This window comes from Bos taurus, chromosome 4 (genome assembly GCF_002263795.3).
Source record: "Bos taurus isolate L1 Dominette 01449 registration number 42190680 breed Hereford chromosome 4, ARS-UCD2.0, whole genome shotgun sequence".
Lineage (NCBI taxonomy): Eukaryota > Metazoa > Chordata > Mammalia > Artiodactyla > Bovidae > Bos > Bos taurus.
This window is the reverse complement of record NC_037331.1, coordinates 57,219,697-57,247,219: the sequence shown is the minus strand read 5'-3', so window position 1 is coordinate 57,247,219 and position 27,523 is coordinate 57,219,697. Positions and strand designations below refer to the sequence as shown.

Here is a 27,523-nt window from a genome sequence, read left to right as displayed (position 1 = left end):
TGCTGATAGCAGTTTTAAAAGGAAGGAGGGGATATTTTAAGTGAAACTACTCCATCTGGTTGCCAACAATTGTTTAAAATAGTGCTAAACATTAGAAATGTCTCATCATAAATTCCCCCACCTAGTCTTTTCAGGCTGTGGCTCTTTGGAACAAATGCTAAAGATTATTAAATGTAGGAGAAAGGAAGATTGTTATTAGGAACAGAAAAGGTGAAGGACTTGCCAACAGGCAGCAAGGGAAAAGATACAAGTGTATCCTAATAAGTTGTAAGCTGCACTACCTATCAAATTACTATCAAGTTAAAAACTATGCACACAAGTACTCAGGCTCTAATTCCATTGGAAGCAGAGGCAAAATGTCCTCAGGATGAGGGGATCGTGACTTCTGGAATATTGAGGAAGAAAGTAAAGGCAAGAGCCTTATACACAAGAAAGGAGAAAAGATAAAAGGAAGGTAGAGGAAGTACAATAGCTATTTGAAATAAGTTGGACCCAAAATGTGAGCCCACTTGCCAGGATACAGAGAGCAAAAGCAGGGCCTTTAGACTTCCAACAGTTCCAGCCTAAAGCAATTGTTTCCACAGCAAAGGATTCATGGAGACAAAAGCACGCCCATCTCTGTAGACTGAAATTATGGATTTCCAAGTAAGAGTCACAACAGCTTTGAAAATGCCCTATAAAAATTAATTTGACTCCTCTCCATGAGATAAACCAAAGAATTCATGGGTCAATATGCTGAAAAATGGCACAACTGATGTCAAATAATCTTCATTTTTCAACAGCAGCCTTCTATAATTCTGCCATCTAGGTATTCCAGTTAACATTATATATGAAACTCAGAAATTATGCAGCCAAAGAATAGAATGCTAATTCCTGACAGCATGTGGAAAGGAACAGATGAGAACAAAACACCACAAAAGTTTATAAATTGACCAAATAAGACCGCATATGTTACCATCTTCTATGAGAAGAGAGATTTATTGACTGACAATTTACATCTGGTTTGCTCCCGTATTCTGCAAATCACAAAAATGGGTTGCTGTGGCAACTGCCATGTGCTATTTAGCTTGTTGAGAAGGAAGAGAGAGAGAGAGAGAAAGAGAAAAAACCTCAAAGTACCTTCTAAAACACAAATACAACATGAATTTTTATTGTTCCTTGCACCCCAAGTGATCAAATCTCCTGACAGAAGTTCTGTTCTTTCATAATTTAAAAAATGGGCTTGCTTTCTGTTGTTTGCAGTTTTATTATATATACTACCAATTTATGCAAATGGGAAAGAAAAAAAATCCACTGATATATAAAAGAGATGGATACAGATTGCCTGAGTCACAGGAATGTGATCAGGCCATTGTCTTTTATAGCATCCCCGCTTTTATCATTGACAGCTCTTTTAGCCAATTTGACTCTATTGATGTATCAAATCTATGCATGGTACTCCAAGGAATACACGAGAGCTCAATACTTAAAGCATCAGCAAGGACAGGCTTATTTTTCTGGACTGAAAACAAACGCAAGGTGCAAACAGATGATTAATTTTCTCAGAAGCATATTCTTAACCTCAGGAACACAGATTAGGCCCTGTTCACAGGATGCTGTGCAGGACCCCAGAACACATCACGTTACCCACATCTGTGCATGCTGGAGAAAGCATATTAACATCTCTACTATGAATAAAATGAGAACACTCATCCATTACTTACATACTTACTTTTCCACTTAGATCTAAAAGCATGGACACAAATCTGTAGATCCGTTAAGGTCTTGAAAATAAAAACTCGAGTTGTTGTCCTTATTCATTGGCAAGTCTGGTAACTTTTTAAACTCCTGATGTTGTTCAGACTGGGAAAGTCAACTTTTTTTTTTTTAAATAATAAAGCTCAATTATCAGCCTCAGAACAATCCAAGTTTCTGGAAGTTCACTGATTTTCAGAATGCTCTTTTAGAAAAATGGCCCATTTAAAAAGCAAATAAACAAAACAAAACAGATATGTCCGCTATCACCACCATGGCAAAAGTTCCTGACTGTATAGACATGTCTTCTGTTGCTCCAGTTATTCATACAGAAGATTAAATGAAGTGAACTCACAATTTTTTTTCACTTTCCTTCGGCAACAATAAAGAACAATCAATTTAAAAATAATTGGAGAAATTTGTGTTTTGTTCATAAGAGAAAAGGAGAACATTTATTCAACAGTACCACATAGAATCATTTGCTTAATAGCATTTCTAATATGTTATGCATTTATTCAATCTACTTCTTACTATATTAGAATGCAAAAACAATTACTCTGGATGTAAATCCTAGAAAAACAATCAAATTTTCTATTAAATCAGAGAACAGACAGTTAAGCTGCAGTGTGAGTTGCAGAAGCTCATGAATAGACAATACTTAGAGTTTCTCTCACTAGAAAGTGAAAAAGAGTGGCAGAGACCCAGATTCTCTCCCATCTTTCCTTCCTTCTTTCTCTCTTTTGTCCTTCTCTCCTTCTCTTCCTTCCTTTCTTCTTGGACTTGGATTAAGGAGTCTTTATTTAAAGTCTAATAATTTAAATTATGTAGGCATATAAAACATATTATAACACCTTACATTATAATACCAACCCCAGAGCAGATAGAAACTTCCTTTCACATTCTATTGTAAACAGTTTATATTCAACTGAGCAGTCACAGGGGAATATGGGCAGTTTCAACCTTCTAGGTCCTTTGTTACACACAAAGCAGTTTTTGGTTTGTTCTTTGTATACTTACATTACAGCCATTTCTGTTCATTAAAAACTCAGAATAAGCATGTTTAAGAAAAGGCAACTGAACATGAAGCAAAGAATAAAACGAATCTGTCCAAGTAAAACAAACATTGTGCATTTTACTTCATTTGAAAGGAATTTTTAAAATCCACATGCTTTTAATTGGGGCTCTACTGAAATAATCATCTCAAATATGAGATTCAATAAATGTGCTCATGCTCTGATTAAATGTCAAAGCCATAGATTTGTTATTTCATATATAGTGAGCAATAATTTTATTGGATAATAATGAACTTTCAAAGATTTATTTGCAACACTCGCTGTCCATTTCAAAGCTCTGAGTTATAATATAGAGTTATATGTATATATATATAAATATATAATATTATAGAATCTAGTAATAGAGGGCTGCTGCTGCTGCTGCTGCTAAGTCGCTTCAGTCATGTCCAACTCTGTGCGACCCCATAGACGGAAGCCCACCAGGCTCCCCCATCCCTGGGATTCTCCAGGCAAGAACACTGGAGTGGGTTGCCATTTCCTTCTCCAATGCATGAAAGTGAAAAGTGAAAGTGAAGTCCCTCAGTCGTGTCCGACTCCTAGTGACCCCAAGGACTGTAGCCTACCAGGCTCCTCCATCCATGGGATTTACCAGGCAAGGGTACTGGAGTGGGTTGCTACTGCTGACATTTAAGTAAATTTTACTCATTTTAACATGCACTGCATGGATTCTGTGTACTTCTGCTGAAAAATTGGTACTGACAATCATTGCCCAGTCTTGACTAACAGCAGATATTGTTATGGTTTGTATCAACATTTTTCTCTGGGTGTATATGAATCTTTACAACAAGGGTGTTTTTATGCCCCAAAGTATTTAGGGAAATACATTATTTTCTGTAAGTAATATTATTCCAGTTCAAATTCTTTATTAAAAATGCCAACTTATCAGATTGTTGATGTAATGACCACTTCCCATTTGATCATTATCAGTTGGCCATGAGTAAGGTGTGCCAGTCCTTTCAAACCAGTTTAGTATAAGACCATCTTAATGTTTATTATTATCCTTTTTATTGCCATTATAGCATTTTATATTTTTTAAAGTCTGTGACAACTCCAGATATTAAGAACATATTATGACCAAATTCACATAGCTTTCTACATTCTTCACATAGAAATGCCACAAAATTTCAGAAAATAATATATCTACCTTACACCCTCACTATACTATACTACTACATAGACATGACCTATAAAAACAAACTGGAAAAAAATATATCTTAAGTGAAAAGGTATGTTCATAAAACACTACCGTCATTAATTCTCTCCAGACAGATTTATTCAACATACTATTATGAGGGTGAAAACTGGATTAGAGGCACTGATTAGATTGAAGCAATCTGTATTTAACTATACTTTTACACCTGCTACTAATTATAAGTGACTTTTGCTACAGTTTCCTTGAAAGTGTTAGTTGTTCAGTCATGTCCAACTCTTTGTCATCCCATGGACTGTAGCTCACTAGGATCCTCTGTCCATGGAATTCTCCAGGCATGAATACTGGAGAGGGTAGCCATTCCCTTCTCCAGGATACCTCCCCTACTCGGGGATCGAACCCCAGTCTCCTGCACTGCAGGCAGATTCTTTACCATCTGAGCCACCAGAGAACAGTTTCCATAGTTACCCAAATTACAAACACATACATATTTATTTCTCAGTTTGCCAATTTTATGTTATCACTCAATCCTCCATTCATAGAAGCTGTTGTCAGGAACCCAGCATTCATCAGCAAAACTAAGGTCACAAATGAGTATCTTATGTAGTAAATATGTCTTATAATGCTATGTTGGGAATTTACAGTTTAAATCAACTGATATTCATTCATTCATTCATTCTTTTGGTAATTTATTAACTAGCTAGGCACTGTTCTAGCAAGACATTAGAGACATAGCCTTGAACAAAACAGGAACTGCTTTAATAAAGCTAACTTTCTAGTTGGAGGTGATGGGAAACAGGCAGTAAACAAAAAGTAAATAGTTTCTAGTACTCTTGAATGCTATATAAAGAAAACAAAACAGGGAAAATGATTTGAAGCAGTACTTTGTTAAGGTGGTCTATAAACAAGGTATCACCAAATGGGACAATTAAAAGCCAAATTAAAGAACAAATGTCTAAAATGCCTAAAATAATTTCAGTACAATATAAAATGTTCATTGCCAACTATGTAATGAGCCATTAACTTTTCCTTCATAAGTTTTAAAAAAGGACTATCATTTAATTTTATTGTACAAAAGGTGGCTCAGACAGTAAAGAATCTGCCTGCAATTCAGAGTACCTGGGTTCAATCCCTGGAGTGGGGAGATCCCCTGGAGAAGGGAATAACAACCCACTCCAGTATTCTTGCCTAGAGAATTCCATGGATGGAGCCTGGTGGGCTACAGTCCACAGGGTTGCAAAGAGTTGGACACAACCAAGTAACTAACACACACACATATCATTTAATTTTATTGTACAAAAAGGAATATTCAGCTTTGTGTATGCTGAGGAAGTGAGTAAGACATTGGTATACTAGAAAGTATTTCAGTAACAACTAACAAAGGGGCCAATCAAGTACGTGTGTATCTACAACACAAAGCTTTATACAGCACGGCCTAACAGAAAGATGACTGATGATGAAGTCAGGGATCCGAGATCAAGCTCAGGAGCCGTAACTTAACCAGCCCTTTCGCTTAGACCAACTCACTAAGTCTCTCTGAACCTCATTTCATTACCTCTTCAGCAGGTGTAACAACACATGCTGATGGGATTATTCTGGTATATGTGTGTATATATATATATATATATATATATATATATATGAAACTGAATTTAGCATGTTATGACTCCTACTACTTCATTGTTTTTGTTATTTGTTCCTACTGTTATATGACAGAAAACAAAATCTTCATGGAGATGACCAAGACCTTTAGGAAATTTTATGATCTTTAACTCCATATTTTTCATCATCCTGACACAGTTTAATTATTCTTCTCATACACTGAGGACAACTTTCATTCACTGAAACAAAACTATACCTTCCAAGAAAACCTATACAACACCAGGAGTAATGGAAAAGATATATCTTACTAAATAGCATTATATATTACAATTTTAAGAGTTCACACACAAAGAAATAAGCCTATTTGAAATTTAAATCTTAAATTCCAATTGCATACTGGCTTAATGCAAACTTTATTACATGGCTATACTTATGAAAACATCTAAAATGTAAGCATGATATGAAAAATGTAAGTATACAAATAATACAAAAAACATTAAGCTTCAAAGACAGTTTCTCCTTAACATCAAATTAATATTGAATAATTCTTGACTTAAAAATGTGAAATATTCCTGCAATACAAAGTAATGGTAAATTAACTTTACTTCACAAAATAATTGTTGGGGATACAAAGTGTTAGTTGCTCAGTTGTGTCTGACTCTTTGTCACCCCATGGACCATAGCCCATCAGGCTCCTCTGTCCATGGAATTCTCAGGCAAGAATACTGGAGTGGGTTGCTATTTCCTTCTCTAAGGGATCCTCCCAACCCAGGTCTCCCACATTGCAGGCAGGCTTTTTACTATCTGAGTTTGAGCACAAGGGAATAGTAAATTTTAGTCAATGTCCCAGATCAAATTTAAAAGATTTTGAATCATCTAAATGTGTGAAGGGAAATCGTTCTCCTAACTCAAATCCGGTATCAAAAATATATAAAAACATTAAATTCTACCCTGTGAAGCTATTGTAAATAATATAAAACTATTTGCTTTTCTAAGCCTAAAATGATAGTTTGAAATGTATTCCTGTATTTTCTGTAGAGAGTTTATTACTAAAAAATTCTCCCAAACATGAGATTTGTTACCTAGTTTTTCACCTAATCCACATATGAGATGAATACCAGGCTTTTAAGTGTAAAGTGGATAAAAATTTACAACCTTGTTTTGAAAGAACACTTTCTCTCAATTAAGATTTAGAATCACTTCCATGACAAGATCTCCAGCCAAAGTGGAACCTCAAAAAAAATATGCTAAGTTGGCATAATGCCCAAACTCTTCTCGAGGTAACTGTTGTAAAAAGAAGTCATGTTAGCAAGAGCCTGTGCTGCCTGTTAACATAAAGTTAAAATTTGCAAGCATTACAAGTTGTACTACTTTCCCTTTCAAAGAAATGGCCATTTGCTCTTTTTTACTTCCTCTGTTAACTTTGACCCTTTCTACTCCCCACTTAAAGGCAACACAAATTCTTTTTTTATGTCACTGTTTTTGGGCATCTCATATCCTCCAAATGTTCACTACCCAAAAGTAGTCTAGTCTTTATATGGTACAGTTGTTGAATATTACTAGAAACATATTCAAGTAGCAAACAGTGAAATTACTCAGTTGTGTCCAACTCTGCAATCCCATGGGCTCTAGCCTACCAGGCTCCTCCATCCATGGAATTTTCCAGTCAAGAGTACTGGAGTGGATTGCCATTTCCTTCTCCAGGCGATCTTCCCAACCCAGGGATCCAACCCAGGTCTCCCACATTGCAGGCAGATGCTTTACAATCTGAGCTATTCAAGTAGAATTCATCATAAATGATGATGAATTACATGAGCAGGTAAAATATGAATCAAATTGTGTCCCCTTTGTCAATAATAATTTTAAATGAATTCAAGGAGGTTTTAGGCAACCAAATTTTGCAAGATTATTTACTGAAGGTAGTCCCACAAAATTAATTCCAAACAAAGAGCGATTGGGAGACTCTGGAAAGATCAGTGGCTATAAGTGACAGGAAGAAAATTCAAAGCTTTAAGGTGCATACGGCACTTTTTATTTCCACACATGAGGTAGATAATAAAGCCTCATTGACTTTGGGTGCGTTGAGAACTAGCCTTGTCTGCCCCTTCAGATTTTCTCAAGGTACCACCAGATCATCTCACAGTGATCATCTGTCAACACAAGTGTTAGAGAAGGAGCCCATGACCTGTCAGTAACAAGCTTCTTCTTACTGAAAGATGCACGAAGATGCACACAGGCGTGAAAACTACCCCTGTTCCTTGTTTAGATGGATACTTTTGAAACTCGAAAGCATAATTCAGAAAAGTTTTCTCAAGCTTTCAATTGACTTTGTATTATTGTTCTATTTTAACATCTTTCTTGTAGTCCCCTGGCTCAAAGAGAACACTGCTGTCTTAAGCAGTCTGACAAGAGTATGAGGGGACAATCAGAGAGCATGAGGGAAATCAGACACACTTTTCAAATGAAAATGGACAAGCAATTCCACGTTCATTATAAGGAACTAATAATACAGACCCTATCTGTATTACCCGCTCCCCCAGATGCAGTAACAGAGCATCACTCATCACTAACCTCAGTGGCAGACAAGCACCGACTCATGGCACCTGAAATGTGCTGCTGTGATTCAACCCTTTGTTCACTGCATTTGAAGAAATTGTTTGACCACAGAAGCCCATTTTGTGTCAATTCCTTTCAAAACTTGTTTTATTTTCACAATTCAAAGCAAAAACACAAAACACTGATATTCATGCTGTATTGTTTAATAGCAATGAAAACTTTTTTTTATAATTATATGCAAAACAGAAGCTGAACTACTCAGAGACCCTGCACTCTGAGTTCTTGTCAGAAGAACAGCCCTTTCTGAAATTTAATTTTCAGTTTTCTGTAATAATATTGCCACTGAACTATTCTTCATTCTCTGTCTACAGTACCTTATTGGACTCTTGTTCAGAGCCTTCCTTATCTTCTTCACAAACCAATGACTTTCTGTTCTGCCAAAGTAAGCTAATGAAAGAACACAAACATGATGAAAATCTTTTACCTGTCATCCTTTTATGGCATATCTCTGCTTCAAACACCCTCCTGAGATCAGTAAGAAAGCATTTACTTGTACTTGTGGCAATCAATATATAATACATTTTTTTGTGTGTGGGGGGTGGTATATATGCCTATTGTGACCTCCCATGTATAAGACCCTAGGGAGAGTAGTGCTTGTGATCAGAAAGCACCAGGCAGCATGCATGCACCTGGTCCATAGAATCAACTCAAGCTGGAATCATTCTATTTCTTTTAACTACACCAGGGAGGTGGACAGTCCTCAGATGAATCACTAATGGAAACTTCAAAGACTTAGTTTAGGGTATATGACTAGCTTTAATGAAGAAGAAAATATTTAAAAATTGAATTGCCTGGAAAATTATCCCAGACATTTTTATCTGAAATGGAGGGAAACTGAAAGTAGGTCTACAAGAAACCTTTTCCAAACCATTGTACTGCAATGCACCACCTAGGTATTTCTCATGTCATACACTCAGAGGAGTTGGCTAGAGAGGCTGTCTCTAAATGTAGCTGGGAATGCCTCAGAAGACAAAAGGATGGCATCATTTACAAATCATCCCACACCCTAGCTTCTCAAATAAACTGGAACTGGACAATAAGAACAAGCTTTCAGAAAACAAAAGCATCAAAGGAAAAAGGAAAGCTTATTTAGGCAACCTGTCGTCTCCACCCATGTGAAAATTTTCAAATATAAATTGATGCCTAACTAAATCAATCACCCAAAACATCTACTGATAAGAATAAAAATTGGACCAAAATGGGAAACCTTAGTACGTAAGTTTTGTCAGTCACATTTGGAATTTTCTGAACTAAAGGATCTCACACATGTGCCTATACACACACATTTTGCAAAGAGAACAATTATGGTTTACACATATATAAGTTGTTCCTGACATAAAAGTAAAAAAAAAAAAAATCTCCAAGTTTCCTATGAATTGTTCAGGTCCTAAGAATCCCTTTATGGACTACCTCTGATTCTAGAAAAATTCCCACCCTATCTATATGCCATAGTTTGACACACAAGTAAATATGTGGATAAACCTCATATAAACCTGAAAATATCATGAAATCTTCATGCAAATTTTGTCAGTACCTGTTAGTAATGTTTTTTTCAGGAAACAGAGTCAAACAGTTTTGACCTTATTTAAAATTATTACAAAAATTATTTAATTGTAGAGCATGGAGGACCTTCTCATTATAGAAATCAAGTCACTAAAGGTTGTGAGGTCTTCTCCCAATTTCGGAAATCTTCTTGCTTTCATAATACCCTGCTGCTAAACTACTATTAATCAACCAAAGAGAGATCTATAGTTTAATTATAACCTGAAGCAAAATTTCCATTATTTAGTTTTCGATATTTGGAAAATAAGATGCTTATATTAATACTTCAATCTAAGATGAGTGAATGTTAAGGATAATTCATAAATGAGCACTTTTCCTCACAGACACCTACACTTGAGACTACACAAATGCTAAATTAACAAGGGAATGATGAAAAGGAAGTTAAAGAAGCCAATTAGGCAATCAAATTCCTTTGGTAATTACACAGTACTGAATGAAGTACTGTTATGTTATAGAGTTCCCTAATACATGGAGTGATGCTTTCTAAGGCCCACTTGACTTCACATTCCAGGATGTCTGGCTCTAGGTGAGTGATCACACCATCGTGATTATCTTGGTCGTGAAGCTCTTTTTTGTACAGTTCTGTGTATTCTTGCCACCTCTTCTTAATATCTTCTGCTTCTATTAGGCCCATACCATTTCTGTCCTTTATTGAGCCCATCTTTGCATGAAATGTTCCCTTGGTATCTCTAATTTTCTTGAAGAGATCTCTAGTCTTTCCCATTCTGTTGTTTTCCTATATTTCTTTGCATTGATCGCTGAGGAAGGCTTTCTTATCTCTTCTTGCTATTCTTTGGAACTCTGCATTCAGATGTTTATATCTTTCCTTTTCTCCTTTGCCTATTGCTTCTCTTCTTTTCACAGCTATTTGTAAGGCCTCCCAAGACAGCCATTTTGCTTTTTTGCATTTCTTTTCCATGGGGATGGTCTTGATCCCTGTCTCCTGTACAATGTCACGAACCTCTGTCCATAGTTCATCAGGCACTCTATCTATCAGATCTAGTCCCTTAAATCTATTTCTCACTTCCACTGTATAATCATAAGGGATTTGATTTAGGTCATACCTGAATAAAGGTGAAAGTGGAGAGTGAATAAGTTGGCTTAAAACTCAACATTCAGAAAACGAAGATCATGGCATCCAGTCCCATCACTTCATGGGAAATAGATGGGGAACAGTGGAAACAGTGTCAGACTTTATTTTTCTGGGCTCCAAAATCACTGCAGATGGTGACTGCAGCCATGAAATTAAAAGACGCTTACTCCTTGGAAGGAAAGTTATGACCAACCTAGACAGCATATTCAAAAGCAGAGACATTACTTTGCCAACAAAGGTCTGTCTAGTCAAGGCTATGGTTTTTCCAGTGGTCATGTATGGATATGAGATTTGAACTATAAAAAAGCTGTGTGCTGAAGAATTGATGCTTTTGAACTGTGGTGTTGGAGAAGACTCTTGAGAGACCCTTGGACTGCAAGGAGATCCAACCAGTCCATTCTGAAGGAGATCAGCCCTGGGATTTCTTTGGAAGGAATGATGCTAAAGCTGAAACTCCAGTACTTTGGCCACCTCATGCGAAGAGTTGACTCATTGGAAAAGACTCTGATGCTGGGAGGGATTGGGGGCAAGAGGAGAAGGGGACGACAGATGATGAGATGGCTGGATGGCATCACTGACTCGATGGACATGAGTCTGAGTGAACTCCGGGAGTTGGTGATGGACAGAGAGGCCTGGCATGCTACAGTTCATGGGGCCACAAAGAGTTGGACACAACTGAGCGACTGATCTGATCTGATCTGAATGGTCTAGTGGTTTTCCCTACTTTCTTCAATTTAAGTCTGAATTTGGCAATAAGGGGTCCATGATCTGAGCCACAGGCAGCTTCCAGTCTTGTTTTTGCTGCCTGTATAGAGCTTCTGCATCTTTGGCTGTAAAGAATATAATCAATCTGATTTCAGTGTTGACCATCTGGTGATATCCATGTGTAGAGTCTTCTCTTTTGTTGGAAGAGGGTGTTTGCTATGACCAGTGCGTTCTCTTGACAAAACTCTAGCTTTGCCCTGCTTCATTCCAAGGCCAAATTTCCCTGTTACTTGAGGTGTTTCTTGACTTCCTACTTTTGCATTCCAGTCCCTATAATGAAAAGGACATCTTTTTGGAAAAGAACATCTTTTTTTGGGCTCCAAAATCACTGCAGATGGTGATTGCAGCCATGAAATTAAAAGACGCTTACTCCTTGGAAGGAAAGTTATGACCAACCTAGATAGCATATTCAAAAGCAGAGACATTACTTTGCCAACAAAGGTCTGTCTAGTCAAGGCTATGGTTTTTCCAGTAGTCAAGTATGGATGTGAGAGTTGGACTGTGAAGAAAGCTGAGCGCCGAAGAATTGATGCTTTTGAACTGTGGTGTTGTGGAAGACTCTTGAGAGTCCCTTGGACTGCAAGGAGATCCAACCAGTCCACTCTGAAGGAGATCAGTCCCGAGTGTTCTTTGGAAGGAATGATGCTAAAGCTGAAACTCCAGTACTTTGGCCACCTCATGCAAAGAGTTAACTCATTGGAAAAAACTCTGATGCTGGGAGGGATTGGGGGCAGGAGGAGAAGGGGACGACAGAGGATGAGATGGCTGGATGGCATCACCGATTCGATGGACGTGAGTTTGAGTGAACTCCGGGAGTTGGTTTTGGACAGGGAGGCCTGGTGTGCTGCAATTCATGGGGTCACAAAGAGTCGGACATGACTGAGTGACTGAACTGAACATGGAGTTATTCTCATAGAAGAAATAGAAGCATAAACAAACAGAACAAGTTCTGGCTTAGAAATATCGTTTGTTTTGCTAATTACATACAAAAATCAACCTCACATATAATGCTATTAATGAAGTACTCAGATGAGCAAAAACTATAATTAAAAATAAATACAAATCAGAATCCTTTTCAAGATGAGAAATGACAGTATCACAACAAGCTATTATTTATAAGTATACAGAAATCACTACACCAATATGAAACCCTCCTGAGACTCAGATGGCATTCCCCACCCTCTAAAAGAATATTACAAATAAGGAATTTATGCACTATGAATTATCCTTCCTGATTCTGGCAATGCTATAACAAGCTTCCACAGATCTGCTGTTTGGGGGTGCCATGTTTGGAATTATTTTTTACAGAAAACTATCTTGATCCTTTTTTTACTTTATCCCTATGGATTTCCCCACATAGCACAATCCCCAAATTCTGAAAACAGCAGAAGACACAAGATAAAAAGTCCAAAGACTCTCTCAAAATCTGCCCAAAGCATATTTTAAGATTTAGGGGGAAAAAAAAAGACTTGTGCTATTTAAGTTGTTCCTGGTTTCTCTAAAAGAAATTCATTGCAAGGATTACATTTAAATCTAAGGGAGTCAGCTGAGCCTAGTTTCATGAGGTATGAAAATAGTACATGACTTGCTTTAAGAGTTGCACTAATATTCTCTGTTCAAACAGAAGGTCCAGGATATGACAAGGACACAAAATGATATCAAATCTCTCTTTTTTTTTTCCCTACTTTTTAGCTACAGCTATTCCTATCATAATTCAAAAGAGAATTTTAGCCAGTTTGAAAATAGATGATTTGAGATTCTCAAAATATAAGAATCTAAGGAAATCATCCTCAAAGATAGTATAAATTAAATATATGATATTCATCATATGCATTTTAGTGCATAAGTCCTATACAATAACAAAAATAATTGTGCTCTAAAAAGGGAACTTCTTTATAACAGTGATTCTATAAGAAACCTTTATGGGATATTCCAGAACATTATCAATTTGGAAATAATAATGAAAATGTTGTCCAAAATCCACATTTTGTAAGAAACTAAGACTCAGAGAGTAATATGATTTATCTGAACCACACAGCAAAACTAGGCTTAGAACATAAGTTTTGCTTATTCTAGTTCCCCTTCTGTACCACTCAACTGCCTTGTATATTTCATCTGAGTAAAACTTTTCTTCTTTTTTTTTTTTTTTTTGAGTAAAACTTTTCTATCAAAGAAGGAGAAATAAACAACAACAAAAGTCAGTGTGCTCATCCAGTTGTAGGAAATAAATTTCTGAATAGTTACTAAGATGAGTGGTGCTATATTAGTAAACATTTGGGACGAAGTAGAGTTCATTGGTCTTCCCTGGTGGCTCAGATGATAAGGAATCTGCCTGCAATATAGGAGACCCAGGTTTGATCTTTGGGTCATGAAGATCCATCCCTTGGAGAAAGGAACGGCTAACCCCTCCAGTATTCTTGCCTGGAAAATTCCATGGATGAGGGCTCAGTGGTAGTATAAGATTAACTGAGGAATATTGAGATTTTAAGACTTTATTTGAGCAAAAATCAATTTGAATAGAATAGAGTCAAACTGGAAGTGGTTAGGAGGCCCCATTGGCAGGAACTCAGAGAGAGGCTTTAAGAGAGAAAATGTAGAAGCAAAGAAAGGGGTGATTGGCTATAGCTTAAAATCTGCTTAGCTATTTGCCTTGCTGTCCTTAGCAGTTCGATTTTGTAACCTTGAGGCATTTACAGGCTTAGATTTGGGTTTGCTTACAAAGGCCACTGCAAAATTAAGAGTCCTATCAGTTAATGGCCTCTGTGTTTAATTAATTTAGCAGTGGATTAGAGGCAAGATAAAGGGACTTGAATCTGAGGGGGAATAAACTTATTTTCCAAAGAGTCATGTAACCACTTCGGCCTTAATGTGAAAATGAAGAATGATATCGGAGTCTACAAAAAGATATGACATGAGGAATACCTGTGGCAATTTGCATAAGGCATAAGACCAGCACTACATGGGACAGGTTTGCCATTGATGTGTTGTTACTAACTGCTCCTACCACACCCACTCTTCTCCAGAGCACATGCTTCTTCCTTGCCCCATCCCTTATGCAGCTCCTAATTACCTTGGAGACTCAGTGCTATCATAACACACTTAGATATTCTTCCCACCTTGAAAGGACAAAGGCCAATTAAGAGTCAGTCAAGGCCAAGAGCTTCCCTTGTGACTCAGTTGGTAAAGAATCCACCTGCAATGTGGGAGACCTGGGTTCATCCCTGCGTTGGGAAGATCCCCTGGAGAAGGGAAAGGCTACCCACTCCAGTATTCTGGCCTGGAGAATTCCATGGACTGTATAGTCCATGGGGTCACAAAGAGTCGAACACGACTGAGTGACTTTCACTTCACTTCAAGGCCAAGGAAGAGAAACCTCACTGAGGTAGGTCCCTAGACTGAGATGGCAGTGGGGGAATTTGCATTAGAAAGAATGCCTAAGTCAAAGTGTTAGTCACTCAGTCATGTCTAAGAACATAGTTGTTACTGCTTAGTTGCTAAGTCATGACTTCTGAGACCTTGTGGACCTCATGGACTGTAGCCCACCAGGCTCCTCTGTCCATGGGAATTCTCAGGCCAGAAAACTGGAGTGGGTTGCCATTTCCTCCTCCAGGGGATCTTTCCAACCCAGGGATTGAACCCACATCTTCCTCATTGCAAGCGGATTCTTTACCACTTGAGCCACTAAGGTCTCTGCATATTTTCAACACCCTTCTAGAATGAACCACTTTGCCTGAGTCATTTCACCTCTGAGGACCTTCATTACCTTACTTCTAAGAGAGGATGTGATAGATGGTTCAGAAAACCATGGTCTTTGGAGCCTCTTCAGGATCAGATGTAAAACCAGACTGGGTGGCATTTAAATATTTCCACAAATCTGACCCTCCTCCATCATCCACCTGGCATGTTAATCAGAATAGATCTTCCTTCCTATGTTTGACCTACTGTGAGTCTAGGTTAGATGTTATTTGAACAAAGGGTTTCATAACTGAGATGAGGTTGAGAATCAATAGATCTCTATGCCCATTTCTAGCTAAAAATTAGTATGACATCAAAAATACACTAATATGATGCTAAGTTTACTGAGGTGGCTGAAACTTTGATATTATTAAAAATCCATATACTTCAGATTAGCAAAAAAAATCATAAGGCATATATTGTTCGTATACCAATATTAATAGTTACTAGCAACTCATTTTTGCTTCATTTATTCCATCAAGGGACCTAATTCAGGCAATTTACTTACCCAGTGGTTAGTGTATCTCAATATGATGACTAAAGTAACTCTCTTCATTTACTGACTAGATATAAATATAAAATGAAATAGAAATAATGGCAGGTAATCAATCTGATAGCATTAAAAAAAAACCGTAATGACCAAAATTCAGTGATCCTAATATAAACAAGTGATCAATTAAATACAAAGGTTAAAACTATTTACCCACAGCTATTTTTTAGATATTTTTAAATATATATTTCATGTTCAGAGTAGTATCATATAAGCTTAGAAATTGAAAAAAACCTTAATGATCATACAACCAATTTCTAAATTCTAATGATCAATAACTTGGGGCATAGGAAAGTAAGATGCCCTGTCCTCAATCACGCAATCACCTAGTAAACTTGATCCACATTTCATAATGCAAAGCAAATTTTCTTCGCATTTATCAATTTTTTTATTAACATCTAAATATTTTAAGTTGGCATTCATTAAACTACTCTAAATAGTCACCATTATCCACTCCCTGAATGTTGACATAGAACAATTATGTTTTGAAAAACTGGAAAATATATTTCTCAAGGAAAAAAAATAATAACCTTTTATAGGGATGCATTTGATGTAGTCCAACAATACCTTTGGGATACAGAACCTTCAATTAGAATTGAAGAAAGACTGAGTCTTACAACAAAGGAATGTAAAGTCAGATAATGGAAGAATAGAATTTAAGTTCTTTACACAAATGAACTTAGCTAGCAATTTGCTATAGAAGAAAAGGAAAAACTGGGCTTTGATGTAGCCATAGCAACCTCCTATCTTTAACAATTTTTGAACTTAAGCATCCAAATGTTTCACTTCTTCAGACTCTGCAGTCTTTATAATACACATAATGAGGTATGGGGAAGAAGCCACACTTTGTTCTTAAGCTTTAGGATTGTAAAAATTCACCCGAAAGATACTGGATATTAAATCTCCCTACCCACGTGTTTCCCCACTACTTCAGTTGAGTTTTTATAAGCATTATAAAAGAATACAGAAGACCCAAGTTACTCGTGCTGGGTAGAGAGACCTAGGAATTCCTCCTCTGTGCATCTGCAGAGCAGTGCACATACTGCTGTTACAAATCAGCTCTACAGTGCAGCAGCCTCTGCTCTTTTCTCCTTCAATAACTGAGAACTTGGTGAACAGACAATTTATCTTATCTATTGTTGACTTTGCAGTGGCTACGACAGTGTCTGCCGAAAAGGAGGTGTCTGGTCAATGTTTCAGAAACGTAGAAAAACAGAAGGAAAAATAAATAAATAAATAAATAAATAAAATAAAAATAAAAAAGAAAAACAGAAGAAGCTAAAGAATTAAGATCTTTTTACAAAGGAAAAAATAGTTTTTGGTCTCAAAAATTCCATATATAATTATAGATAGAAACTATTTCTATTTTTATTTTGAAGAAATCTAAAGTTATGAGTGTCCACAAATATTAAAAAATATCCTTAAGATATGAGAATTCTTAACATTGCTTTCTTTTAATGGCCAAAACTGGGAGCTTTTACACTGCTGGTCAGAGTCTAATTTGCACACATTATTTAATTTAAAACATATAAAACACTGTTTTTTGGATTAAAAAAAAAATTAATTTCAATTGGAGGCTAATTACTTTACAATATCATAGTGGTTTTGCCATATATTGACATGAATCCACCACGGGTGTACATGTGTTCCCCATCCTGAAGCCCCCTCCCACCTCCCTCCCCATCCCATTCCTCTGGGTCATCCTAGTGCACCAGCCCTGAGCACTGTGTATCATGCATCGAACCTGGACGGGAGATCCATTTCACATATGATAATATACATGTTTCAATGCTATTCTCCCGAATATCAGGCAAAAATTGACATGGGGAAGCCAACAGAAAAAAAATAAAGATACTATGAGAAAAATTACATCTTAAAATGCCTTTTAAATTGAAAAATTAAAAGTCTTCTGAATTTGCCAACCCCCAAAAAGGCCTTACATACACTGCCAATTACACTTTGTCACAGAAAAGTCACTTTTAATCTTTCAATTGTTAAAAATCTTATGAAATGTAATGACTAGAAATGAAAGCACATTGACTGATGTAGTAGGCTCTCAGCAAATACTTACTGAAAGACTGAATGGAAGAATAAATGAAGAAGTAGATAGATGGTAAACTCTAATAGGGTTTGCCTTTAGACTTGTATGAGTCATTCATTCAAATCATTTAAAAGAGCCTTGATATAATACATTTCATTGAGATGTCAGTTTTCATTCCTGGTGACATTCCACTAACAATGTCTTCTGAAATTGTATAATATTCAATTACAGCTTACCTTTGCTTTAATATATGGAAGATTCTGTTGCCTTTAAAACTAAAAGGAAGTATAAACATGACCTTACGAAAGAAGCTTTAAATGAAAAAGCAACTGAAATTAGCAATAGTTAAGTATCAACCAGTTATTAGCTCCTAAGTATGACCATATATATGATGTGTACACTAATAACAGGAAATCATTTAATGAAGATGTATCTACAATTATTAAGTTTCATTGCATATGGCTTACTTTATTTTGAAGAAGAGAAGGACAATGTTTTATCTATATGTTATGTACTTTATAAACATCCATCCATTCATACATTCATCCATCATAAAGTATTTATTTGAAGGCTTATTATATCCCAGTCCCAATACAAGGTTCCAGATCACCTTCCCAAGCAACAGTCCTAAAATCTTTAAACCTAACTTGAAATACTGATATTTTCAAGTATACTTTTCCCATTCCTTAGGAGAAAAAAATAAAATCCAAGCAAATTGATGGAGTATAGGAAATTAAGTAAGTATATCAATAATTGTATAATACAAGTTTTCTAAGTTTAAAAAACATTTTCAGAGAGTTTCTCTTTTTACTCCAATATATTAAAAAAGGAAAAACAGAGGAGGGAAAGATGAGGGAGAAGGAGGATAAAAGTAAGAGGATTTAGGGCACATACATTAAAATTCTCAAAAAGTGAAGATGGGATGCTGGTCCATTTATTTTTTAATGACATAACTAGTTTGTTAGTTAAAACAAAAAATTTTTACACCAATGCATATAAAGAACAAATGACAAATTCTCCTTCTAAAATCAACATCACCAATATAATTGCTATCTAGCCCAAGTCTCAAAATTGCCACCAACAAACACCATTTTCTCACTGATAAAGCTAAGGTGTACCTAAAGACCAGCTATGTTTTTAAATTGGTACTAGTAAAGTGAACCATTTTCTGTTTTCCCAATGGAAACTTTGCAGTATAACTGTGATATTTCTACTTTCTAACTGTGAAACAATAAGAAAAAAATTCTATAAAAATCTGGGGGCATATCTTTTCCTCTTTATTTATTTTTTTCTATGTTGCTAATTGTTAAGTTGCAAGTGAAAGCCGCTCTGTCATGTTCAACTCTTTGCAACCCCATGGACTACAGAGTCCACAGAATTCTCCAGGCCAGAATACTGGAGTGGGTAGCCTTTTCCTTCTCCAGGGGATCTTCCCAACTCAGGGATCGAACCCAGATCTCCTGCATCGTGGGAAGCTTCTCTACCAGCTGAGCCATAAGGGAAGCCTAAGTATGCTGGAGTGGGTAGCCTATCTCTTCTTCAGTGGATCTTCCCGACCCAGCAATCGAACTGGGGTCTCCTGCATTCTTTCAGGTGATGACCTTGAAATAGATTACAGAGGGATTTTAACCACTGTTTTTGGTGTTTTAAGTTACTTAAGGACAAAAAGTCATTTTAATCACTAGTCCATATGCTATCATCCAACACAAATTATACAAAGATAATTGTGAATTATCATGTAGCAAACATTTGTTTAATGACCTATATACTGGCCTAGGTACTAATCAATCAATCAAATACACTAATATAATCAAATCAAAAGGAAGCTGAACACAGTTTCTAACAATAATAATAATGACCTCATAATTTAGAAAGTAATAACCTAATAATCTTATATCTAGTAAGGAAATAGTCTAATAATCTCATGTCTAGCAATAATCTTTTGTCTAATAATTTTATGGCAAGTAAGGGGAAAAAGAAGTGTAAACAAATAATTATCATGACACAGATGAGAAGTGACCAAGAATAAATCTGGAAAAAGTTTCCCACAATAAGCTTTTGGGGGCTGAGGCCATGCTAAAGGCCATGAGGCTCAGGAGGTTCAGTTTCCTGTGATGATATATGCTCTTTACTAAAGCAAGCATCTCAGACTATCATTTCTGATGACAATAATAAGAAATCTCACCTAAATTCCCTGCTCCGACCTATATTCACAAACAAACTGCAGGTTCATAATTTGTACTGCCAAGTATATTTTTAAAATGAAGCAAAAGCATTGACTGGCAGATTCAGATATTAACATTTGTACTCTTGATAGTCATATTTCTCACTGTAATGTGTTGGGATTTGGGTCTTGTCTCTTATGAGTCTGGTTAGTGTGGATCACACCCTGCTCACTATTAGTAGATTGATAATATTAATATTCTAAATTTGAAAAGCTGAAGACAAAGGTAATGCCAGCCCATCCTAAGACATAAATCACTGCAATACCTTTGTCAATATGATTTTATCACATGTTTCCATGTATAGGCAACGTGCCTTACTAGAAAGAGCTGCAGGCCTAAAGATAAAGCCTGAGTTCTAATTCCTCCTCATCAATTATTAGCTGTGTGATTCCAGGCAGATAGATTGTCAATACCCTTGTCAAAAAAAACACAAAAAAACAGAAACAAAAACAGCTGTTAAAATCCCTCTGCAATCTGTTTCAAGGTCATTATTAACATAAAATAAACAATGGATATCAAAGGTCTTTGAAAACTGCAAAGCACTAATATGTAAGATGTTATTACTGCCTTACTATCCTGCAAACAATCCATGCCAAATAATCCATTAGTGAAAGTATCATCATCATTTCCAAAGACATGAGAAAAAAATCAATATTACAAAAAAGGCACAATTTACATATCTCCCATTGTACTCCCCATACTGACAATTTCTTCCTACAGACCTGGAAAAATAAAACTCAAATGTGTTCACTACTTTTAGAACTCTCCTTATTTTCAAAAGCTTACAGAATAAATGTAGTTCAGATTTGGTTGTTTTGGGCATATGACTAGGCCAAAATGATGAAATGAGGTCAGAAAAGAGTTTCTAATTAAAGGTAAATATAAATTTAAGAAAACACAAAAATTTTAAAAACAAAAAATGGCATTAGGTTAAGATCCCCCCCCAAAAGAATGTTTTACCTTGAACATTTCTAATCCTCTAGTTAACATAAAGGAGAATATAGGTTTCTCTTTGCTAGAGAAACTGGATCTAACTGATTAATTGGCCGAAATTATGATTGCTCAGTTCGCAACTGAGTTATTAACATTTGTGGCAACACACTGAAATATCTTTTATACTTTGTACCTAGGCTTTTTCTTCATTTTGAAAATAGAGATGCAATAGCTTTCTATTTAAAATTCTCTCCTGGTACCTCTCCCTATTTACTTGTGTCACCCTTGAAAGACTGAAAACTTATGAAGGGAAGAAATCATATCTAAGTCATCCTTTTATCTTCCAACTATTAACCCAAAATGGCACATAATAGGTGTTCATTAAATTTTGACTGAAAAAATTAAGGAATAAACTAAGATATAATATTAGATGACTTTTCTTTAAAATCTAGCTCTTTTGTATTACATTAAAATTTAAACCTTGAATTTTAGCAATAAAGGTAACACATACTCTGTATAGTAGATTTATGTGCATTAAACTGGCTAGATTTGAAATTAGGAAATTAAACCAAGCTGCTTAAATTGTATATAGAAAGATGAATATATATATTAATGTAATTCATTTATCAGTTCACTGAAAACCTTTCTTGAGCATCTACTGTGTTCTAATTATCATGCCCAGGAGCTGGGGTTGCAAAATCAGGCAGATCTCAGGCATGAAAGGAAGTGAGTGTCTGATGAGGGAGAAAATCAACTAAAAATTCTGACAGAGATGTGTGCTGGGGCCCTGGAACCACCCTGTACTAGCAGGAAGCTAAGTACAACTTGGGGGGAGGAGTTATATGGAAGGCTTCCTAGAGAGGTGATGCTTGAACTGAAGATTGACAAAACAGCAAGAATTAACTTAAAACAAAGAAACAGGCAATCCAGGCAGAGAGAAGTTGCGCCATCTACAGTTCTATAGGCAGAGAGAAGGCTGCATGCAGGAGAATGGCAGAAGATGACAAGAAACAGAGAAAAAGAGGAGGGACCCCAGATCATGGATGTCTAAGGATTTATGAGGCATCTTCAGGAAGAAGCAGTTGCATTAAATTCTTTCAAGGGGCTTACAGCCTACTTAAAACAGATTAAGAGTAATAATATCTGAAGAGTATTTTATTAAAAAAAAAAGAATTCTGATCATTAAATAAGTGAAGTAATTTAAAAAAAAGATAATTCAGGATAACTTAGTAGTTATCTGAATTTCATGATCCAGTTTTATCAGATGTCTTAGTGGATAAGAGGAGGACAAGCTGTGACAGAATTGTAAATTTTTCACAAGTTTTAAAACCAAGGAATTTTTAAAATTAAATTAAAAAGTTTTGTCTCTCTGTGGAAGCTATATCTCCAAATATATTTATCTCTGTCATTGAAACACCAATGTTAGAGTCAGTCAGCAATGCCATTATGAATGTCAACACTGGGCAGAGATGAAAGAACAGTATTCACAGACTGATTATTCAGCAGAGTGGCTCAGACAGTAAAGCGTCTGCCTACAATGCGGGAGACCTGGGTTCAATCCCTGGGTCGGGAAGATCTCCTGGAGAAAGAAATGGCAACCCACTCCAGTATTCTTGCCTGGAAAATCCCATGGATGGAGGAGCCTGGTAGGCTACAGTTCATGGGGTCGCAAAGAGTCGGACACAACTGAGCAACTTGACTCACTCACTCACTCACTCCTGGTAGGCACCAGTCTCAGAATGAACAGGGCAGCCGTGCTCCAGCTGTCCTGTACATTTGCAGGGAGAACTCACCAGCAGTGTGACAGGTGGAGTGAACATCTGAAAGTTGTAGGCATTTTATAATATAGCAAATATCAAAATTGCAACTTGGCTTTGCAGTTGCTTATTATTACAACAAAGACATCAATAACCGTTTAAAAGAAGGTACAGCTAAGTGTCTGTTTTACTGATGTGATAAAGTTACTTTTTCATTGTTGTAACTAATGGAATATAAGTTATTTTCAGGGGATAATAAAACAGTCTAACATTAATCTGAATTTCAGCTAAGCATAACAATATACAAGTGCATCTACAGCAAGTTAGACAATCTTTTCCAAAGACTACAAAATTCAAGTCACTTTATACAAAGGAGACTTTGGAAAGAAGTATGAATGAAAATGGAAAATTCAGCTAAATACCACAATTTCTACATCATTTTATAATTTTGTTTCTAAATGTCGTCTCCTGGAAACCTGAGGAATCACAGACTAATTCATTTTATTTTTAACTGAACAGCATTATTTATTTATCATTTATTTATAACCTTTTAATTTTGCCTCTCTAAGAGAAAATAAAAAAGCCATCACTGAAAGGTTTTCTCCCCTCCCCACCGTAATTGTCAAATAGAACAACAAATAATAGCTTGTAATAACAAGCAATAAAATAACCAAAGATTGGAAAAACAGAGAAAAATTCTTTATGTTTAATGTAATTTAAGTTTTCTAAAGATACAGTTTCTCAGCCTGTCCAATTTCTGGGCCAATTACTATTGGCCCAGGGAATAAGGGAATAACAGGGAATAAGGCCATCAAAACATATTGAATTAACTGTAAAGTAAGACTATTATATATAAGAATCATAATTAGTTAATGGGTATTGTATTGTTTCCTTTGGACTAATTATCTTTCTTTTTTCTTTTCTATTTTATTATAGTTAGCATCATGCTGCTATTCCTGCAAGTACTGAACTAGCACGGGATGTGAATATTATACTCCTAAATAAATGAATTGCCTAATTTCCTGTGACCATCTATACATACTCCATCTTCAAAAGTTACATCCATATCCTATCATAAAGGAGACAGAAGCCTTTTCTCCAATATGCATGGCATTTCTGGACAATGCAACTGTGGCACCGGCACTTATTTCCATGAAGAAAATCTTTGCCGTTCTCTGGCATTCGTCATTTGACAAAAGCAACTATTTTTTTTATCAATCAGCTCTTACTGATCTTACTAGCAGTGACCGTGGAATCCTTAAGGGCCCATTAAATTTCTGAAGAAGAAAGCTAAGATGAAGGACCTGCCACTCCAAATTCATGTGCTACTTGGCCTAGCTATCACTACCCTAGTACAAGCTGTAGATAAAAAAGCAGATTGCCCACAGTTATGTACGTGTGAAATCCGGCCCTGGTTTACACCTCGATCCATCTATATGGAGGCATCTACCGTGGATTGTAATGATTTAGGTCTTTCAAATTTCCCAGCCAGACTGCCTGCTGACACACAGATTCTGCTACTACAGACTAACAATATTGCAAAAATTGAATACTCCATAGACTTTCCAGTAAACCTTACTGGCCTGGACTTATCTCAAAACAATTTATCTTCAGTCACCAACATTAATGTAAAAAAGATGCCTCAGCTTCTTTCTGTATACCTAGAAGAAAACAAACTTACTGAGCTGCCTGAAAAATGTCTGTCTGGACTAAGCAACTTACAAGAACTCTATATTAATCACAACTTGCTTTCTACAATTTCACCAGGAGCCTTTATTGGCCTACATAATCTTCTTCGACTTCATCTCAATTCAAACAGATTGCAGATGATCAACAGTAAGTGGTTTGAGGCTCTTCCCAATCTGGAGATTCTGATGATTGGGGAAAATCCAATCATCAGAATCAAAGATATGAACTTTAAACCTCTTATCAATCTTCGCAGCCTGGTTATAGCTGGTATAAACCTCACAGAAATACCAGATAACGCCTTGGTTGGACTTGAAAACTTAGAAAGCATCTCTTTTTATGACAACAGGCTTATTAAAGTGCCCAATGTTGCTCTTCAAAAAGCAGTAAACCTCAAATTTTTGGATCTAAATAAAAATCCCATTAACAGAATACGGAGGGGAGATTTTAGCAATATGCTACACTTAAAAGAGTTGGGAATAAACAATATGCCTGAGCTGATTTCCATCGACAGTCTTGCTGTGGATAACTTACCAGATTTAAGAAAAATAGAAGCGACTAACAACCCCAGGTTGTCTTACATTCACCCAAATGCATTCTTCCGGCTGCCCAAGCTGGAATCACTTATGCTTAACAGCAATGCCCTTAGTGCCCTGTACCAGGGTACAGTTGAATCTCTGCCAAACCTCAAGGAAATCAGCATACACAGCAATCCTATCAGGTGTGACTGTGTCATCCGTTGGATTAATATGAACAAAACCAACATTCGATTTATGGAGCCAGAGTCACTGTTTTGTGTGGACCCGCCCGAATTCCAAGGCCAGAATGTGCGGCAGGTGCATTTTAGGGAAATGATGGAAATCTGTCTCCCTCTTATAGCTCCTGAGAGTTTTCCTTCCAATCTGGATTTAGAAGCTGGGAGTTATGTTTCCTTACACTGTAGAGCTACTGCAGAGCCACAGCCTGAAATCTACTGGATAACACCTTCTGGTAAAAAACTCTTGCCTAATACTCTAACAAATAAGTTCTATGTCCATTCTGAAGGCACACTTGACATAAGCGGCATCACCCCAGCAGAAGGGGGTTTGTATACCTGCATAGCAACTAACCTGGTGGGTGCTGACTTAAAGTCTGTTATGATCAAAGTGGATGGGTCTCTTCCCCAGGATAACAATGGGTCCTTGAATATTAAAATAAAAGATGTTCAGGCCAATTCCGTTCTGGTGTCTTGGAAAGCAAGTTCTAAAATTCTCAAATCCAGTATTAAGTGGACAGCCTTTGTCAAGGCTGAGAATTCCCATGCTGCCCAAAGTGCGCGAATACCATCTGATGTCAAGGTGTATAATCTTACTCATCTGAACCCAGCAACTGAGTATAAGATTTGTATTGATATCCCCACCATCTACCAAACAAGCAGAAAACAATGTGTAAATGTCACCACAAAAGGTTTGGACCCTGATCAAAAAGAGTATGAAAAGAATAACACCACAACATTTATGGCTTGCCTTGGAGGCTCTCTGGGGATTATTGGTGTGATATGTCTTTTCAGCTTCCTCTCTCAAGAAGTCAACTGTGATGGTGGACATAACTATGTAAGGAATTACTTACAGAAACCAACCTTTGCATTCAGTGAGCTTTATCCTCCTCTGATCAACCTCTGGGAAACAGGCAAAGAAAAAGGTACAGCACTGGAAGTAAAAGCAACTGTTATAGGTGTGCCAACTAACATGTCCTAAAAACAACCAACTAAATCTACTTCAAGGAAAAACTCAAGACTGTGGTTATACTTAAAAAAAAAAAAAGGCAGAGAAATATTACTTTGCAGAAAGAAGTTTAAGCTTCACCAGTGCTGCTCCTGACCAATGGACATATGTACAAGTTCGGCATTTTAATTAACTGGCTTCAAAGGGTACTGTGGCAACCAAATAAAATAAATCAATTTTCTAGAACTTTCATGTAACTTTTCTGTCTGGACTACAGTTAAAGTGGACAAAAACATTTCTGTATTTTTTTTAAGTATATAAGAATAGTTGAACTGAGCAATACCTCCTCCTGTGTTGTATTACACATATTAGCCACGAGTTTTTGCAGTGACCCGATAAACTTGAATTGACAGGTGGTGTAATAAAATGGACAAATTCTGTAGAGTAGACACAGTGAGTATGTGGACCTCTTTTATAAGGAAAAATACATTTTGGATTAAAATCAGTTGCTTTTGTCTTGTTTTTGTTTCTAAATAAAGAATAATTTCTGGGAAATACCATCTGACCAGATATTTAAATGACAGTGTTTCCAAAAGTGTTTTTCTATAATGAAATTTGGAAGGCTAAGAGTAAGACACTTTTACTGGGTGTAACTATATATTTATAATGCACAAAAATGGATCTTGGAAGGCACTTTATCAATATTGAACAGCAATAATAATATTGTATTTAACCCCTTATTGACAAAAACAAATCCTCTAGGAAATTATGTATTCACTTAAAGATTTTCTTAACAAGAAGCTTTTGGAGTAGATATAATTATTAGGTTCATGTAATATAAACCCAATATTTAAGGAACTGAAAGTCTTATTTTAATAATTGGCAGTAACTCAATATTAGGCTGCTTGCTTTGTAGAAAATATCACCAAATCTCAGTAGGACTTACCTATGTGTAATTTTCAAATCTTGTTGTGGTTGTAAACAGTTAATGACAGTTAATGACACTGCAATAACAAACAAATAACCTAACACTCTTCTATATTGCAAATACAGCAAGAAAACAATATACTCTATATGACCCCCAAAGAAGGAGGTTTATATAATTGTGTAGCAACTTACCCAGTTGGTATGGACTTAAAGATAGTTATAATCAAAGTGGATGATTCTTTATCCCAGGATAACAATAGATTTCAGAATTTTAGGAGACTACAATTTTCTGAGACTAAAATTTTAAATTTAATCTTAAGATATACAGAATTGATAGTAGAAGAAGTTCCACAGTTAAAGAGAAATTTAA

At 36.3% G+C, this 27,523-nt stretch overlaps 2 protein-coding genes across 4 annotated transcripts in view; one reads left to right on the top strand and one right to left on the bottom strand.

The window, feature by feature from the left end:
- The window catches only part of LRRN3 (leucine rich repeat neuronal 3), a 41,623-nt gene extending 14,842 nt beyond the window's left edge, over positions 1-26,781 (top strand). The window contains exon 2 of the mRNA XM_002686810.7: positions 23,774-26,781. Coding sequence (XP_002686856.1) covers positions 24,133-26,259 — 2,127 coding nt within the window. The 5' untranslated portion in view covers positions 23,774-24,132 and the 3' untranslated portion in view covers positions 26,260-26,781. The remainder of the gene's footprint in view (positions 1-23,773) is intronic.
- The window catches only part of IMMP2L (inner mitochondrial membrane peptidase subunit 2), a 961,484-nt gene that overhangs the window by 475,475 nt on the left and 458,486 nt on the right, over positions 1-27,523 (bottom strand). The window lies entirely within an intron of this gene.